This window comes from Aotus nancymaae, unplaced genomic scaffold, assembly GCF_030222135.1.
Source record: "Aotus nancymaae isolate 86718 unplaced genomic scaffold, 86718_ANA_hifiasm-v0.15.2.pri h1tg000002l, whole genome shotgun sequence".
NCBI lineage: Eukaryota > Metazoa > Chordata > Mammalia > Primates > Aotidae > Aotus > Aotus nancymaae.
The window spans coordinates 54,569,989-54,586,604 of NW_026988413.1; the positions used below are offsets into that span (position 1 = coordinate 54,569,989).

General features: G+C 39.2%; 1 protein-coding gene across 4 annotated transcripts in view; it reads left to right on the plus strand.

Annotated features, from left to right (window-relative positions):
- The window catches only part of RELN (reelin), a 527,812-nt gene that overhangs the window by 416,423 nt on the left and 94,773 nt on the right, over positions 1-16,616 (plus strand). For all 4 annotated transcript variants that reach the window (XM_021673084.2, XM_021673089.2, XM_064374717.1 and 1 more), the window contains exons 29-31: positions 8,817-8,974; positions 10,214-10,421; positions 11,902-11,978. In XM_021673084.2, the coding sequence (XP_021528759.2) occupies positions 8,817-8,974; positions 10,214-10,421; positions 11,902-11,978 (443 nt within the window). The remainder of the gene's footprint in view (positions 1-8,816; positions 8,975-10,213; positions 10,422-11,901; positions 11,979-16,616) is intronic.

Consider the following 16,616-nt stretch of genomic DNA (forward strand, 5'->3'; position numbering starts at 1 on the left):
TGGTGCTCTCCCACAGTTGGGATTTCAGCAGTCTGTGGCAGGCATGTGGACTGCTGAAGCTCTTTCCCCACAGTTCCAAGTCCCTCTAGGTTCCTGGTCAATCTCAGCCACACTAGCTCCTTGTTTCCTTCTCCTTTTGTGCCTCAGGTGTTTCCTATGAGTTCTCTGTTGGTCTTTAGTATTCTCTCCTAAATGTTCTATTCAAGGAATGGTTGTCTACTCATAATTTTGGTTCTTCTTTGTGGAAAGGATGGGTGTCTGATATCTCTAGTCAGCCATCTTGAACTGGAATCTTCTAAACTTTTATCTTTGACTATTAAGAGTAACCTCATACACTTAAGTCGTCACAGCCTTTTTGTGAGGAAACGATTTTGCAGATCTCTTTCATTGTGTTGTAAGGAATACAGTAAGAAGGAGTGGTATTCGGCTTCCCCAATACCAAATCTGAATTAGTTTCGGTTCTCCAGAGAGACAGAATCAATAGGATGTGTATATAACTAGATACATAAGAGGAGATTTTTTTTTTTAGGGGAAATTGGTTCACGTGATTATGGTGGCTAACTAGTTCCATGACAGACCATCTGCAAGCTGGAGACCTGAGATGTAAGTAGCATGGCTCAGTCTAAGTCCAAAGGCTTCAGAACCAGGGAAGCCAATGGTGCAATTCTCAGAGTGAGACTGGGAGCCTCAGGCCCCAGGGAGCCTCTTATATAAGCCCTGGAGTCCAGGCTAGCAAACCTAGAGTTCTGATGACAGGGAAACAAAAGAAAAGTCTGTCCGAGATCTCAGAGAGATACCAGTTTCCCTTTTGTATTTGCTTTCTCTTGGCCTTCTGGCTAATTGGATGGTGCCACCAACTCTGAGGGCAGATCCTTCCCACCTAGTCCACTCAGACTCATCCTCACAGACAGACCCCAAATAATGCTGCACCAAGTTTCTAGGTTTTCTTTAACCCAGTCAAGCTGACACCCGAAATGAAGTTCACAAGTCCATCCCTTGCCAACTTGGCATCCATATGCATTTCTTGGAACCATATTTATTTTTCAAATAAAGACAAGGTAATAGTTCCACCTAACATGATGCGACTAACATAATGCAACAACCCTGCATACGATGACAAATACACTAATCCCCTCCCCAGAACTAAGCTTTCAGGATTTCAACCTTTGGGATTTTCATCTTTGAGGATTGTGATTTGGGGTATTTTAGATGTTAGAAATTTTAGGTTTTAGGGATTTTCATCATTCAGGATTTCAATACTAAGGATTGTGGTGTTCATGATTGTGTCTTCTGGGTTTAATTCCAGACTACATTCTTATTATGTGCTGTGGCTGCCATTTATAGGGAACATTTATGTATCTCAATTATCTCAATAACTTAAAAGAATTTATATTATCTAGCTGTGTCTATCCGAGTTGAAGTAGTGACTCTTGAGGAAAAGAGCCCTGGACAAACGTTCCAAAGTGTGTGTGTGTGTGTGTGTGTGTGTGTGTGTGTGTGTACATGCACATGCTTATGAGTAAGACACATTCATTCAGCAAATATTTATTGAGCATCTGTGTGTGCATGTACAAAAGTACTGTTCTGGACACTGAGAGTACAACAGTGAACAAAATGTATTCAAGGCTAAAAGAGTTAGACATTATTATATCAGACTTTCACTACACATAGATTTTTAATGATTTAATGCCTCCTTACATAGACCTAGACAAGTTGAGATATCTTGCAATATAAATGATCCCTTTAAATGACTATTAAAACGAATAATAAAACAATAAATTAAAAATCAATTAATGGGAAGAATTAAATCAATGGACTGAGAACATGAAGTGAATTAGTTTCATTAATGGGGCAAAAAATTTAACTCTTAGCTTCCTGGCAGCTAAGACAAAGGGAGAAAATATAGGCTCATTTAGTTCTCATTGTTGAGTAATAAAAAAGTAAGCAGCACATTCTGATTTTTTTAAAGGTATGCTTTTTTCTAGGTTTGGTATTCCAGAATAGATTTATAGCATGTATGCTTGTACTAGATAGAGTACATAATACAGAGATCAGTATTTTTAACTCTATCATTTTACAAAAGATAAGCATTTTTCAAGTAGGCACTTCTTAATTGAATTCTAGAAAACAACATTAATTGTCACTCATGATAACATTAATCGTGACTCAGTCAAGACATTTCTGTTCAGAACTGAGATGATATAATAAGTCTATTTGCGGTGCTTCCTTATGACATAGTGTATGGTTTGAATGCTCATTATTACCATTCAACAATATTTCCAGCTTTCTTTCTCCTTAGAAAAATGGAGGATTATACTTTCTGCATACCCTGTAAAGTTTGGCATGTCTAAATGAAATGTGAATGAAAATGAGACATATGGCTTTAAGAGCCCTTGTACATTTTGCCACATTCCCTGCTCCATGGAAGCTTGTGTTAAGGTGAATCTTGTATCTCAGTAAGTGTCTACAATAAGCACATTCCCTTGCCAGCCTACACTGGACATATAAAATAGGCAAGAAATAAACTTTTTCTAGGTTAAACCATAGAGATTAAGGGTTGTTTGTTGCCACAACATAACCTATCTCATTCTGACTTATATGGTAAAAGCTTAACAATCTTTGAAAGTGTCTTATTCATAAAGTTCTTAGAGGCCATTCTGTTTGTGACATCTTTCACCTAATTTATCACCAGTTAACTGTGCATCATCTGGCAAGATAAGCTGGTTGTGCTCTCTGCCTCCTTGATACTTAGATGTGCATACCTCAGAAACTCACACCACAGCCTTTGGTAGCCCAGCTTCCTGAATAGGGAAGGAATTTGTTTGGTCAAGGATGTACAAGTTTCTGTGCTTGTCTGCTGAACTTTGAAACATAATCTTTAAACACAAGCTATCTCAAGAAAGTTTGTCAATCAGTGGCTCCAACTCAACTTATAAGTAATTTATTTGCCCTTATAGTCTAGTGTTCTTTGTAGTTTATCAAAATGATACGCAAATGCCTTCAAAATTTGTTGTGTAGGTTACAGAGTTTATGAGTTTACCACCTTTGATGAAATTAAGAATTTGACTGGCCATATGCTTTAGTTAGGATACAGACCCAGCTACTATGACAGAGAAACACACAAACACAAGTGCTTAACAAGTTTTCAACAATATGGAAGTTCATTCTTTCTCATATGCTGGTCCAAAAGCGAGCAGTTGAGAGTTGACAAGTTGGCTCTGCCATCCAGAACATATGACTTCCGTCTCTGGATCCAGGGCAGATGTTCCAGAACTTATCTCTTAACCAGTGGAGGGAAAAGGGAGTCAGGGGCAAACAGATAAATTATTTTTATAAAAAATTCTCCTTACTTTGTGTTTAGATTCGTCAGTAGAGCCTAGGATAATATTTATATGGTTACCTATTGCTATGCGACACACCTCTCCAAAATTTAAGGGCTCAAAACAATAGTGATCTCATGGCTTTGTGGAGTTGGCCGGGCAGTTCTTCTGCTGGTCTTCCTGGGCTCCATCATGTAGCTGCACTCAGTTGATGAGCTGGTAAGTGTCTGGGTCAGCTGGACCTTTCTCTCCATGTGGTCTTCATCCCAGTATTTTTCAGTTAGGTGTGCTCCAGTGTTCCAAGAGAGGAAAAGTAACTGCAAAGCCTTCTCACTTGCCACAACCTTTTGGTCAAAGCAAGTCACAAAGCCAGTCCAGATTCAAAAGGTGGCCAAAGAGACTTCTTTTTTTAATAGGAAGTACATAAAAGGTAGAGGAGTGTATTCAGAAGTGTGATTAAGTGGGAGGTGTTGTTGTAACAGTCTGCCATGGTCTGTTTTAGCCCCAATAATTCACATCTTTTCTGCTTGAAAAATGCATTCACTCTCTTCTCAAGGCTCCCCAAATTCTCATCCCATTACAGCACCAGACACCAGTCCCTGCTTGTATTATCTCCATCAGATTGGGATGTGAATGTGGGTCCTTGGGTACAGGGATGTGGGTACTTGCTCTACAGACCTGCAAAGACAGGTTATCTACTTTACCCATACCCAACATAAAATGGTGAGACAATGGCAGGATAAGCACAATAGACACTCCCACTCAAATAGTAATAATAATAATAATAATAATAATAAAGAAAAGGGAGGAATGGGAAGCGCATAGCAATCACTGGCCCACTGAAATTCCAAATGTCAGCAAGAGACTTCTTACTAGGCCTCCCTCCTCTAAAAACCATGTCCAGGACAAGAATGTTCCAATGATTAAGACAGGTCTGCTTTCTGATAGTGGTTCCCTCATCCACTGTTCTTCTCAGCTCTTAATTACGCTCTCCAGGCTTCACCCTCTAAGAACATCTTTCTTTTTCCATAAGAACATATCTGTGTTTGCAGCTACGTAACTATGTCATCCTGCTTCCTGCCCATCTCCAGCTGTGCAGCCTTTGTACTCTTCACCTCCACCGCTGCCTTCCTCCCTCCGTACTTTACAGAACTGTGGCCCAACTGCAGCTCTTCCAGATAGATCGGTGTAGTGTGCCATGAAGTTGGAGAACATCAAAATGGCACATCATGGCTACAATGACTAAAATATCAGGGTGCTGGAAGATACCACTATAAAAAATAAACAATACAATGAGGAGCCAAGAAATACAAATCTTGTTTGAATTCCCTGAAGCCCAATAATAAATTTAAAGCTAAAGGAGGATAGAAAGGCATAAGAATGACACAGTGGGCTTTGGGGACTCAGAGGAGAAGTTTGGGAGGAAGGTGAGGGATAAATGATTGCATATTGGATACGATATACACTGCTTGGGTGATGAGAACACCATAATAAAACCTCAGAAATCACTAAAGAACATATCCATGAAACTAAAAACCACCTGCACCCCAAAAACTATTAAAATCAAAAAAAATAAATAAGAAAATAAATACACAGCTGAATCTGCAACTGCAGTGTATTTGATGTTGGGTGGAATAACCCAATTGGTAAAGCCACGTATGAGAAGTAAGAGCAGATTGTTCATAGCATCACAAAGTGAGTCAATATTTTGAGGCTCCCAATGTATCAATATTTTCTTAGACCTCAGCTTTGGGAAGACAAAATATTCATCATTAGAATCCAGCTTCATGGTTAATTTGGATACCATCCAGCTTGCCGGTTGACGGCATTTGTGATGAAGAGTCCTCAACTAAAGAACAGTAAATATGTTTCTACTTTACTGCAAGTAAATGAGCTGTTGTTGCTCCTTCTGCAATATGTTAAACTCAGATATCTCCAAATGCGGTTTTGGAAAGCTGAGAATTCTAAGTGTTAAAATTATTAAAATTTGGAGCTATTTTTCCATGAGGCAAATAAGCTTATAATAGTTACGAGATAATTGCTCTTTCAGAAATAAGTCTAAGCTGATTTTCTCAAAGGAGCAGTTTGTGCTCATATTAATTCACTGGGCTCTTGCCTACAGAGAACACACTGGTGATGGTGAATATATGTTGGTAAACCTCTCACAGCTCTCGGAGACATCCCCATCCAGGCAGTATGCTTTGTAGCCTGCTCTAGGTACCCTATGTAGAGTGCAAAAAGTGGGTATCTCCGGGCAGGACTAGAAAAAGTTGCTTAGTATTCTGCAGAATACGCTGCATCTCTGCACGGGACAAGCAGAAACCATCCTAGTTTGAGAGGCAGATGCAACATGGCATTGAATTGTGCAGTGATAGAAGGGTAAAGTGTAGACATCAATTCTGGTCACACAGGCATCCTCCAAACGAAAATGAAAATTGGGGAAGGAAACAAAGAGAAAGAATGATATCTTCTACTTCTTTTTCCTTATCTTGGACATACAAAACAAAAGTGGATGCTTTTTGAATAGAATAGTCAAACTACACTATGATGTAGTTTTGTTTTGTTTTTTTGAGACAGAGCCTCTCTCTGTCACCAAGACTGAAGTGCAGTGGTGTGATCTCGGCTCACTACAACCTCCACCTCCCAGGTTCAAGTAATTCCCCTGCCTCAGCCTCCCAAGTAGCTGGGATTACAGTTATGAACCACCGTGCCCAGCTAATTTTTATATTTTTAGTAGAGGTGGGGTTTCACCATATTGGCCAGGGTGGTCTCGAACTCATAACCTCAAGTGATCCACCCACCTCAGTCTCCCAAAGCACTGGGATTACAGGCATGAGTCACTGCACCTGGCCTAGGATCTATTCTAATAAAATTATATAAGATTAAACTCTTTCTCTCAATCATTACTTATTCTAAATTATTTCTAGACCTTCCCATCAAGTCAAGACCTCCGTTATATGCTCTTCTCTATGTCCTTCTTAATGGTTGTTGGAGTTGCACAGGTGCATTTATTTGTGTGGGTGCTTGATTAAATGTGTCTCCTCACAGTTGTGGGCTATGTGAAGGCAGGAACCATGTCTGGGTTTTGTTCCCCATGGTATTCCTAGCATTAAAGCTGTGCCTAGCATGCTGTAAATGCTTTCTAAATGTTAACTGAATGAAGGGATGTTGAACAAGGAATAAAGACCAAGCAATAGGTGATTAGCTCTAAAATGAAGACACCTTTCTTTTTCACATTTTTCCAAAATATGTCCAGTGCTTTTTAACAAGAAATCATTGTTCTGCATTGTACTGTGTCTCCTTGAAAAGGAAAGAATAGAACACGTACACAAATACATTAGTAGTAAGAATTGCAAGGCTATATCTCCTCTACTTTAAAAGTATAGAATCGAGACATACTTACTAACTTTAGCCTACTTATTTTCTTCCGTCTTCTGATGGTTGACAAATGCTGGTGTCCATTAATTCCATTTACTCCCTTCAAGAGGACAAATACCTTCAGAGGCTAAATAATGTTACAGCTCCAAGGGAAGGGATTTTCCCAAGGTTCATGACACTAAGACAACCATACTCTTTTTTTTTTTTGCTTTTGCTTTGTTTTTCTAAACTTCTTTAATTCTTTTTACCTTAAAAAGAATAAGATCAATATATTTTAAATTAGCTCCAAAGGAAATACATTTGTATGTTCACCTTCCTCTTACACTGAAACTGGGGCTTGGGGCTTACATTAATAGGCAATTATTTCTGAACATTTTTTTTTTGAGACTGAGTTTCACTCTTGTTGCCCAGGCTGGCGTGCAATGGCACAGTCTCGGCTCACTGCAACCTCCGCTTCCTGGGTTCAAGTGATTCTCCTGCCTCAGCCTCCTGAGTAGCTGGGACTACAGGCATGTGCCACCATGCCCGGCTAATTTTGTATTTTTAGTAGAGACAGGGTTTCTCCATGTTGATCAGGCTGGTCTTGAACTCTCGACCTCTGATGATCTGCCCACTTCGGCCTCCCAAAGTATTGGGATTACAGGCTTGAGCCACCGTGCCTGGCATCTCTGAACATTTTTTAACCTAATAAACAACACTACTGGTTACATTTTATAAAGTTGCCATGAGTAGCTAACTCAAAATAATGAAGGGGGGAAAAGAGCCAGGGTTATGGTTCAGTGATACCAAATTTCCAAAGCCACTTGAAGAGCCAAAAAGAAATCCATTCTGATCTTGCCATGTTATCATCACAATAATAGAGGGTAGAGGGAGCCATCTCTATCTACAGTTGTTCTTAACGATCCTCATTAATCTTTAAGAGTCTTTATCCTTGTGTACTAAGAAGCTGGATTAACTCAAAAGTCTATAAATATTGGCAGCAAAATAAATTGGAATGTAGATTACATCTTCATCCTTTGAGTATAGTGGAACTGAGAAGGAAGAGGTATTTCCCTGGTATGAAATTATAGGGGTGTGTGTGTGTGTTTCCATATGTTGGAAAAGAAGTGTGTGTGTGTGTGTGTGCGCGCGCGTGTGTGTGTGTTTCCATATGTTGGAAAAGAAATGTATTTAAAAATTGGAAAGCAGTTGGGACAAATTTTAGTTTGGCAACTTCAAAACTATTGTTCTGGGGATTGAAGAACTGGGCAGTAGCCCAGCACACTAGTGTTCCAAGGTTTTGAAGCACTGGGACTAGGTACTTCTTTTGTTCATTGGCAGTTACAACTGTTGTTCATGATTTGAAGATGAGAGATGAAGAGGAAAGGAGGGAAGGCACAGGTGAATAGAGCTGTCAGTACAGACTCAACTCTTCCCCACCTGAAGCATGTCAACAGCAAATAGCCCGAGTTCCCTTATCTGTCCTAAGAAAGATTGTTTCAAACATTCCCAAACAGCCTCTTCTGCAGATATCCATACAATGAGCATGACAGAAGGGTGAAATATTAATTAAAATAGTGGAATATCTTTCTGGATGTTATTACTAAAAGAGTAGAAGGTGAGAAAATATTCAAACACTTATGCCAAAAAAGAAATCAAGCAGGCACAGTGGCTCACACCTGTAATTCCAGTACTTTGGAAGGCTGAGGCGGGCAGATTAATAAAGCCAGGAGTTTGAGACCAGCCTGGGCAACATGGTGAAACCTCATCTCTACTAAAAATACAAAAATTAGTTGGGTGTGGTAGCGTATACCTGTAATCCCAGCTACTCAGGAAGCTGAAGCAGGAGAATCTCTTGAACCTGGAAGGCAGAGATTGCAATGAGCCAAGATCATACTGCACTCCAGCCTGGGCAACAGAGCAAGATACTATCTCAAAAAAAAAAAATAATAATAATAATAAAATAAATTTTGAGAAAGATCTGAGAGAGACACCTTATGAAAGTTAAGTGTGCAGTCCACCAGACATGACTTTCAAATAAATATGAAGTCTCTGTGAAGTTTTTCTGAATTTTTCTGTATTCCAATACTTTGATGTGAGATGTTGGTACAAGAACAGGTGTGTTGTTTTTCCCAACAGCAAGACCAGATTCCGATGGATCCAGGAGAGCAGCTCACAGAAAAACGTGCCTCCATTTGGTTTAGATGGAGTGTACATATCCGAGCCTTGTCCCAGTTACTGCAGTGGCCATGGGGACTGCATTTCAGGAGTGTGTTTCTGTGACCTGGGGTATACTGGTAAGGCTGAATACATGTGTCTGAGGGCTTGCTTGTAAAATAGTTATCTCCAGTTGCTATGTTTCATGTTATACTCCCAAAGAAATAAATTCTGAATTTATTCTTCTTTAAGTCTAGGAATTGTAGGAATTCGCATCCCAGGAACATGAGGTGCTAGGATATTTGTAGTTTTGAGCTGCCCAAAAAAGAAAACATGCTAATACAAACTTCATTTCCTAAAGAGGATTTGTTTATTATTAATAGCATTAATAATTGTTATTGCTTGAGGTCCTACTTCATGCCAGGCATTGAGGTTCTTTATATTTCATCCCATTTAATTCTAACAATAACTGTCATAGTACTGTAAACCCTATTTATATTTAAGGAAACAGGCACAGAGAGGTTTAGTAACTCTCCCGAGATCATTCAGCTGGGAGTTGCTGGAGCTGAGCATCAAACCCCGGCAGTCATTCTCCAAAACCCAAACCCAAGCTCTTAACCACATGCTGCATGGCCTCTGTGAGCTCTCTCCATTGCTGTCTATAAGAAACATAATTTTATACATTTATATTAAAAATGCATCTTACGAATGATAAACCCAAATCTGCCAAAAGAGTACTTTACAAGAAAAGTATCTCTGACCACAGTGACCTTTGGATGTTGCTACAAACAAAACTGAAAAGAGCTGATATTAAAGAATAACATTAGAGAAAATATTATAAGCTTCAAAAAAATTTTTTTTAATTTTTCCTGGAGACAACTTCAAAAGGCTTCTTCCCAGGTTTTTAGAACTCCAGCCTTCATCTGGCACATGACCAAAGACAAACATATGTTGTTGCAGGCTTTCTATGGAGAGTGCTGTCACTCACAGTTTCAGGGATTTTTTTGTTTATTTGAGACTGACTGCCCTTACTCATCCTAGAAGGACAACAAATGAGCAAATTTTATTGTGGATGAAATATGTTTCTCAGTTTACACAAATCCTCAGTAGCAAGAACTGTGAAAAGGTATGGTTCCAGTGTCTTCCCAATATCTGTCTCTATCAAAAAATAAAAACTTATGGAGACAGAATAGTGTTTTTGGTGATGGTAATGATTGCTGTCTTTCAGGCCAACAGTTGTGAGATACAAATTTTCATGTGGCCTCTCACCCTATTATTAATCCATATGGACATTCTTCCTTTGCCTGTGTGTTGAATAGACCTTCTCATGTTCAGTGATTCTAACAAAGCGTCTCTCCTATGTATTTCTTTTTCTGAAGCTGCACAAGGAACGTGTGTGTCAAATGTCCCCAATCACAATGAGATGTTTGACAGGTTTGAGGGGAAGCTCAGCTCTCTATGGTACAAGATAACAGGTGGCCAGGTTGGAACTGGCTGTGGAACACTTAACGATGGCAAATCTCTCTACTTCAATGGCCCTGGGAAAAGGGAAGCCAGGACAGTCCCTCTGGACACCAGGAATATCAGGTAAAAAGTATTCACTGGTACACTTTTTCCACAAACATATTATTTACCACATGATGTGGTCTAAACTAACATTCTGTTCTGTTATTGAGAATTTATGCAATAATGTTTCAGCATATGGATTCTGATATGTAAAAATGAAGATAACGTTAGCTTTGGAATAAAATAGGTGGTTTCTACAAAAACCATGCTGCAATTCCTGAATCCTTGCGTAGTCATCACCAAGGCCTGTGTGTCTAGGGTATGCCAGCTTGATTCTCTAAAATTTGATGTTATTATGAAAGCCATTTGGTATTATTATTAGCGTGTGCCATGTGAAACAAAGATTTTTCCAACCTTAAATTCTATGTCCAAAAATGATGCGTCCTCATTTATCTGATTTGTGTTCACTTATTGAAAATGGTCCCCCAGAAATTTTAAATACCTACACTGACACCTACTGGTAAAATAGAGAACTAGTTGGTTTTTAAGGTGAAATGAAATGGCAGCACACCTGAAATAATAGCACACTGCTTTTTAAAAGAGCAGTTAAATTATTTGAAAAGTAGAAGAAAGAAAATAGAAAAAAATGTTTAAAATTTTTAGACTTCCTCACAAAATCTTGGGTCCTGTGTCATATACTTTCTGCCTTCAATTTCCTTCCACATTGTTCTCTCAGAGGTGTGCCTGTCAAGCAGGTACTCTCTGTCAGTCGCTATGGACTGAGGCATAATTTACACCATACTGACTGAAGGCCCACTGTGAAAAATTCAGCCAAGTGAGTCTAAATTAGCAACAGACAGGTAATTATCTGACTCTAAACAAATATGGTATTCAACTTCTTAAGTTAGATTTGTCCTTATGTTGGCTGGATATGGTGGCTCACACCTGTAATTCCAGCACTTTGGGAGGCTGAGGCAAGTGGATCACTTGAGGTCAGGAGTTTGAGACCAGCCTGGCTAACATGGCGAAACCCTGTCTCTACTAAAACTACAAAAATTAGCCGGGTGTGGTGGTGAACCCCTGTAGTTTCAGCTACTCAGGAAGCTGAGGGGGGAGGTTGGCTTGGGCCCAGGAGGCAGAGGTTGAAGTGAGTCAAGATTGCACCACTGCACTCCATCCTGGGTGACAGAACGGAAGTCTGTCTCAAATAAAAAATCATCATCCTGAGTTTCCAAGGATAGTGTTAACTAGATTTAAGGAATTTCCATTTTAGTAATTCCATTAAATTATATCAGACTGTCATGATGGAGTTATGTTAAACTGTTTCCTTTTGTTTAGATCATTATTACAGAATAAAATGAATGATCATATGAGCTTTTTCTAAATGGTTACAGAATTAACTTACTATAATTTATGTAATTTCTGCTTGTCATATCCCCTTTGAGTTTGAAAGTAGTACTTAATAATTACAGGAGTTTTTTTCTAACGTGTTAAAGCACAAAATGATAAAACTCTTCTGAACTCACTTATTTGTAAGTAAACTAAAGTTTTTATTCCCCAGACTCGTTCAATTTTATATACAAATTGGAAGCAAAACTTCAGGCATTACCTGCATCAAACCAAGAGCTAGAAATGAAGGTAAGCTGCTGTATTTCCCATGGAAATTACAGTTACTACTGGCAGATTAGTCCTTTTTATTTAAGAGATTAGGAAATGTAAAAACGGTCCATAAAAGTTTCTATACTGCTTCAGCAAATAGATGACTTGGATAATTACTAGACTGAAAGTACTGAGATATTCAGAAAAAGTCATTAACGCTTTCAGTTAGTGATAACATGGCCAAGAAAGTGGAGAGCTGATGAGCACAGCTGTTGGTAGCTCTATTGACTAATAGGTACAGTTTAAGGAAGTGACATTTGATACATTAAAATTTAAAGGAAATTTTTGTGCATAATTCTTCTGAAAATTACAAATCCATACCCTTGTGTATGACCTATAAAAACAAATCCAGAACAAAATAGAATAGAAAGTATCTGCGTATCATATAATAGACAGGAGTCTTTGCTCTGTATTGAACTTCTATTTACAAGCTCTATTTTCTGCCCTGTGATGCAAATCTCCCCCAGGATCCTTTTAGTAACGAGCAACTTTTTCTCAACTAGTCTTGAGCCACTTTCATAAACTCAGTGCTGGCCATGTAATTCACATCCCACAGGCATTTCTTAGCCTTTTATTGAAAACTGGTTGTTAAAATGTAAATCTGCTTAAATCCTTGAACAAATCTCTTCCAGTGATGAAAGTAGAGATGCTTTACTTACTCAAGCTGAAGCATCAATTTACATATTTAGAATTAAAATCAAAATTATGTTATTTTTAGTAAGACTGGGCAGAATGCAGATGGAGTTGCAGTTTAAAAAGAGCACTGCTTCACATGCCCCAAACACTCGGTAGATGAGTTAAAGGGCCTGGTTTATTCCAATGTACTGTCATGACTAACAGGAGTCGGCAAGTGATAGGAGATATGTTTCCTTTTCTTGCATTCTTCCACCCTCTCATTCTTATCTGGGAGGCTCTCTCTTTTTGTCCTTTGGAATTGAGGCCCTCATCTCTGCAGACCTTGTTACTGCCTGAAGGTATATTTGACACTCCTTAAAAAGCTAATGAGGAGGAAGGCAGAAACCAAATGAAGTATGTACCTCCTGAGCCATATTTCTTATAATTTAATGTGCACCTGAATCATTTGGGAGCCTTGTTAAAATGCAAATTTAGATTTAGTAGGATTGGAGTGGTATGCTGCATAACAAATTATCCCAAAACTAAGTAGCTTAAGACATCAAATATTTGTAGTCTTACAGTTTCTGTGAGTCAGGAATTTGGGAGCAGCTTAGCAAAATGGTTCTGGCTCAGAGTCTCTCGTGAGGTTGCAGTCAAGACAAAAGCCAGGAGGGGTGCAGTCACTGGAAGACTCAGCCAGGGCTAGGTGATCTGCTTCCAAGGTGTCTCACTTACATGGCTGTTGGCAAAAGGCTTCAGTTCTTCTCTGCCTATTGGCAAGAGGTTTCAGTTTCCACTCTGTAGACCTGCCCATAGACTGCTTGAATGTCTCATTATTAATAATATTATTATTATTAAGTGTAGACTGGCTTTCTCCAGAGCTAGGGATCTGAGAGGCAGCAAGGAATAAATGGCAATGTCTTTTATGACTTTGTTTCCAAAGTTACACACCATTACTTCTACCATGTTCTATTCATTAGAATCAAGTTACTAAGACTATCCACACTCAAAGGGAGGAGAATTAAGCTCCACTTTTTGAAGGGAGGAGTGTCAAAGAATGTGTGGACATATTTTTTAAACCATCACAGGTTATAAAACCTGTTCCAAGGTGGGGCAGGTGCTGGTCTCAGACCATACTTTGAGTTAAAGGCATTAGAAAGGAATAGCCAGTTAGAGTCTAGCTCATGATGCTTCATTTCTAGTATTATCTACCTTCTGTTTAGGTTACCCCCAAATAACCTCCATCTCAGTCTGTCTCTCTCTCTCTCTCTGTCATCTTATTAAATGTAAACCATATTAATACTAATTAGTAGCCACAAGAAAACCTGAATTTTTTTTATTGAATTTTAGGTTTTGGGGTACATGTGAAGAACATGCAAGATTGTTGCATAGGTACACACATGGCAGTGTGATTTGCTGCCTTCCTCCCCATCACCTATATCTGAGATTTCTCCCCATGTTATCTCTCCCCAACTCCCCACCCCCCGCTGTCCCTCCCCTATTTCCCCCAACAGACCCCAGTGTGTGATGCTCCCCTCCCTGTGTTCATGTGTTCTCATTGTTCAACACCCACCTATGAGTGAGAACATGCAATGTTTGATTTTGTGTTCTTGTGTCAGTTTGCTGAGAATGATGGTTTCCAGGTTCATCCATGTCCTTACAAATGACACGAACTCATCATTTTTGATGGCTGTATAATATTCCATGGTGTATATGTGCCACATTTTCCCTGTTCAGTCTATCATCGATGGGCATTTGGGTTGGTTCCAGGTCTTTGCTATTGTAAACAGTGCTGCAGTGAACATTCGTGTGCATGTGTCCTTATAGTAGAACGATTTATACTCCTTTGGATATATACCCAGTAATGGGATTGCTGGGTCAAATGGAATTTGTATTTCTAGGTCCTTGAGGAATCGCCACACTGTCTTCCACAATGGTTGAACTAATTTACACTCCCACCAACAGTGTAAAAGTGTTCCTATTTCTCCACATCCTCTCCAGCATCTGTTGTCTCCAGATTTTTTAATGATCGCCATTCTAACTGGCATGAGATGGTATCTCAATGTAGTTTTGATTTGCATTTCTCTAGTGACCAGTGATGATGAGCATTTTTTCATATGTTTGTTGGCCTCATGTACGTCTTCTTTTGTAAAGTGTCTGTTCATATCCTTTGCCCACTTTTGAACAGGCTTGTTTGTTTTTTCTTGTAAATCTGTTTTAGTTCTTTGTGAAAACCTGAATTTTGAAGTGTCTACACCCTCAGACATCCAACAGCACACTAAAAAGCACATAGGATGTATCTTGAGCAACGTCAGAGGCTGGAGACTAGAGCTTATGCCACACATTCCTCAACTTGACTAGAATAAAGACAAGAAACAGCCTCGCTTCCATTTTCTTCATGAACTTTGGTGTGACTGTCCCTTTCCCAACACGGGGGTCTCACCTTAATCAACAGAAGCTCTGACCCTCATCCCCATACCTGTCTACAGCATGCTGTCTCCCCAAAGAGTTCTGTTTTTTGAACATATTTTCATCTTCTCATTTTGTCTGATGAGTTCTTTTATTGTAAATACAGTAGGTTTGATTCTCTTGAGATTTCTAATTTTAGTATATTTGTCATTTTTATTCCTGGCATCATCCTTTGTCAGATGTAGTGACAGTAATTCCATGTGCAATTAATTAGCCATAAACAGCATTCTTTTAGCACTGCACTTTATTGTAATATTTTTGAAACTAAAATAATTCTCCAACATAATAAAAGGTTGAGAAGTTCTAGTTAGTGAAGAGTAGGGAAATAAAAAGGTTGTGTATGCCAAAAATGATTTATAATTTTCCAAAAGAGTTAGAATTTGCCAGGTACAATGGCTCATGCCTTTAATCCCAGTACCTTGGGAGGCTGAGGCAGGCAGATTGCTTGAGCTGAGGAGTTTGAGACCAGCCTGAGCCACTGTTTACAATAGCAAAGACCTGAAACCAACCCAAATGCCCATCGATGATAGACTGGACAAGGAAAATGTGGCACATATACACCATGGAATACTATGCAGCCATAAAAAACTATGAGTTTGTGTCCTTTTTAGGGACATGGATGAATCTGGAAACCATCATTCTCAGCAAACTGACACAAGAACAGAAAAACAAACACCATATGTTCTCACTCATAGGCAGGTGTTGAACAATGAGAACACATGGACACAGGGAGGGGAGCATCACACACTGGGGTCTGTTGGGGGGAATAGGAAAGGGGCAGTGGGGGATGGGGAAATTGGGGAGGGATAACATGGGGAGAAATGCCAGATGTGGGTGACAGAGGGATGGAGGCAGCAAACCACATTGCCATGTATGTACCTATGCAACAATCCTGCATGTTCTGCACATGTACCCCGGAACCTGAAGTGCAATAAAAAATATATATATAAAAGAGAGACCAGCCTGAGCAACATGGAGAAACCCTGTCTCTACAAAAATTAACCAAGCGAGGTGGCACACGTTTGTAGTCCCAGCTACTTGGGAGGCTAAGGTGGGAAGACCTCTGGAGCCCAGGGAGGCAGAGGTTGCAGTGAGCTGTAATTGTGCCACTGCAATCCAGCCTGGGTGACAGAGTGAGAACTTATCTTAAAAAAAAAATATATATATATATATATATATATATATATATATATATATATAATAAAAATAACTTTACTGAGCATAATTTCTGTGAATACTCAAAAAGTAGTTCAGTATCCCTAGTTGTAATTATGAATATGCAGTGCCAGTCTTAGGAAAATTATGGAATAGGCAATTAGATCAATAAATACCCTACCACTCTACCCACTCCCACTAACCATGGTGTAAAGGTTGGCACAGTCTTAATACAGACACTGATTTATTCCTGGTTATACATACACACACATATATACATAATTGATTTCCACAGTTTCATCCTTAGCAACTTGTTTCTTTCATTCAACGTTACCCTTTCTCTGCATCCTCTTTTAGATGGGACATGAGGTCCTTTAC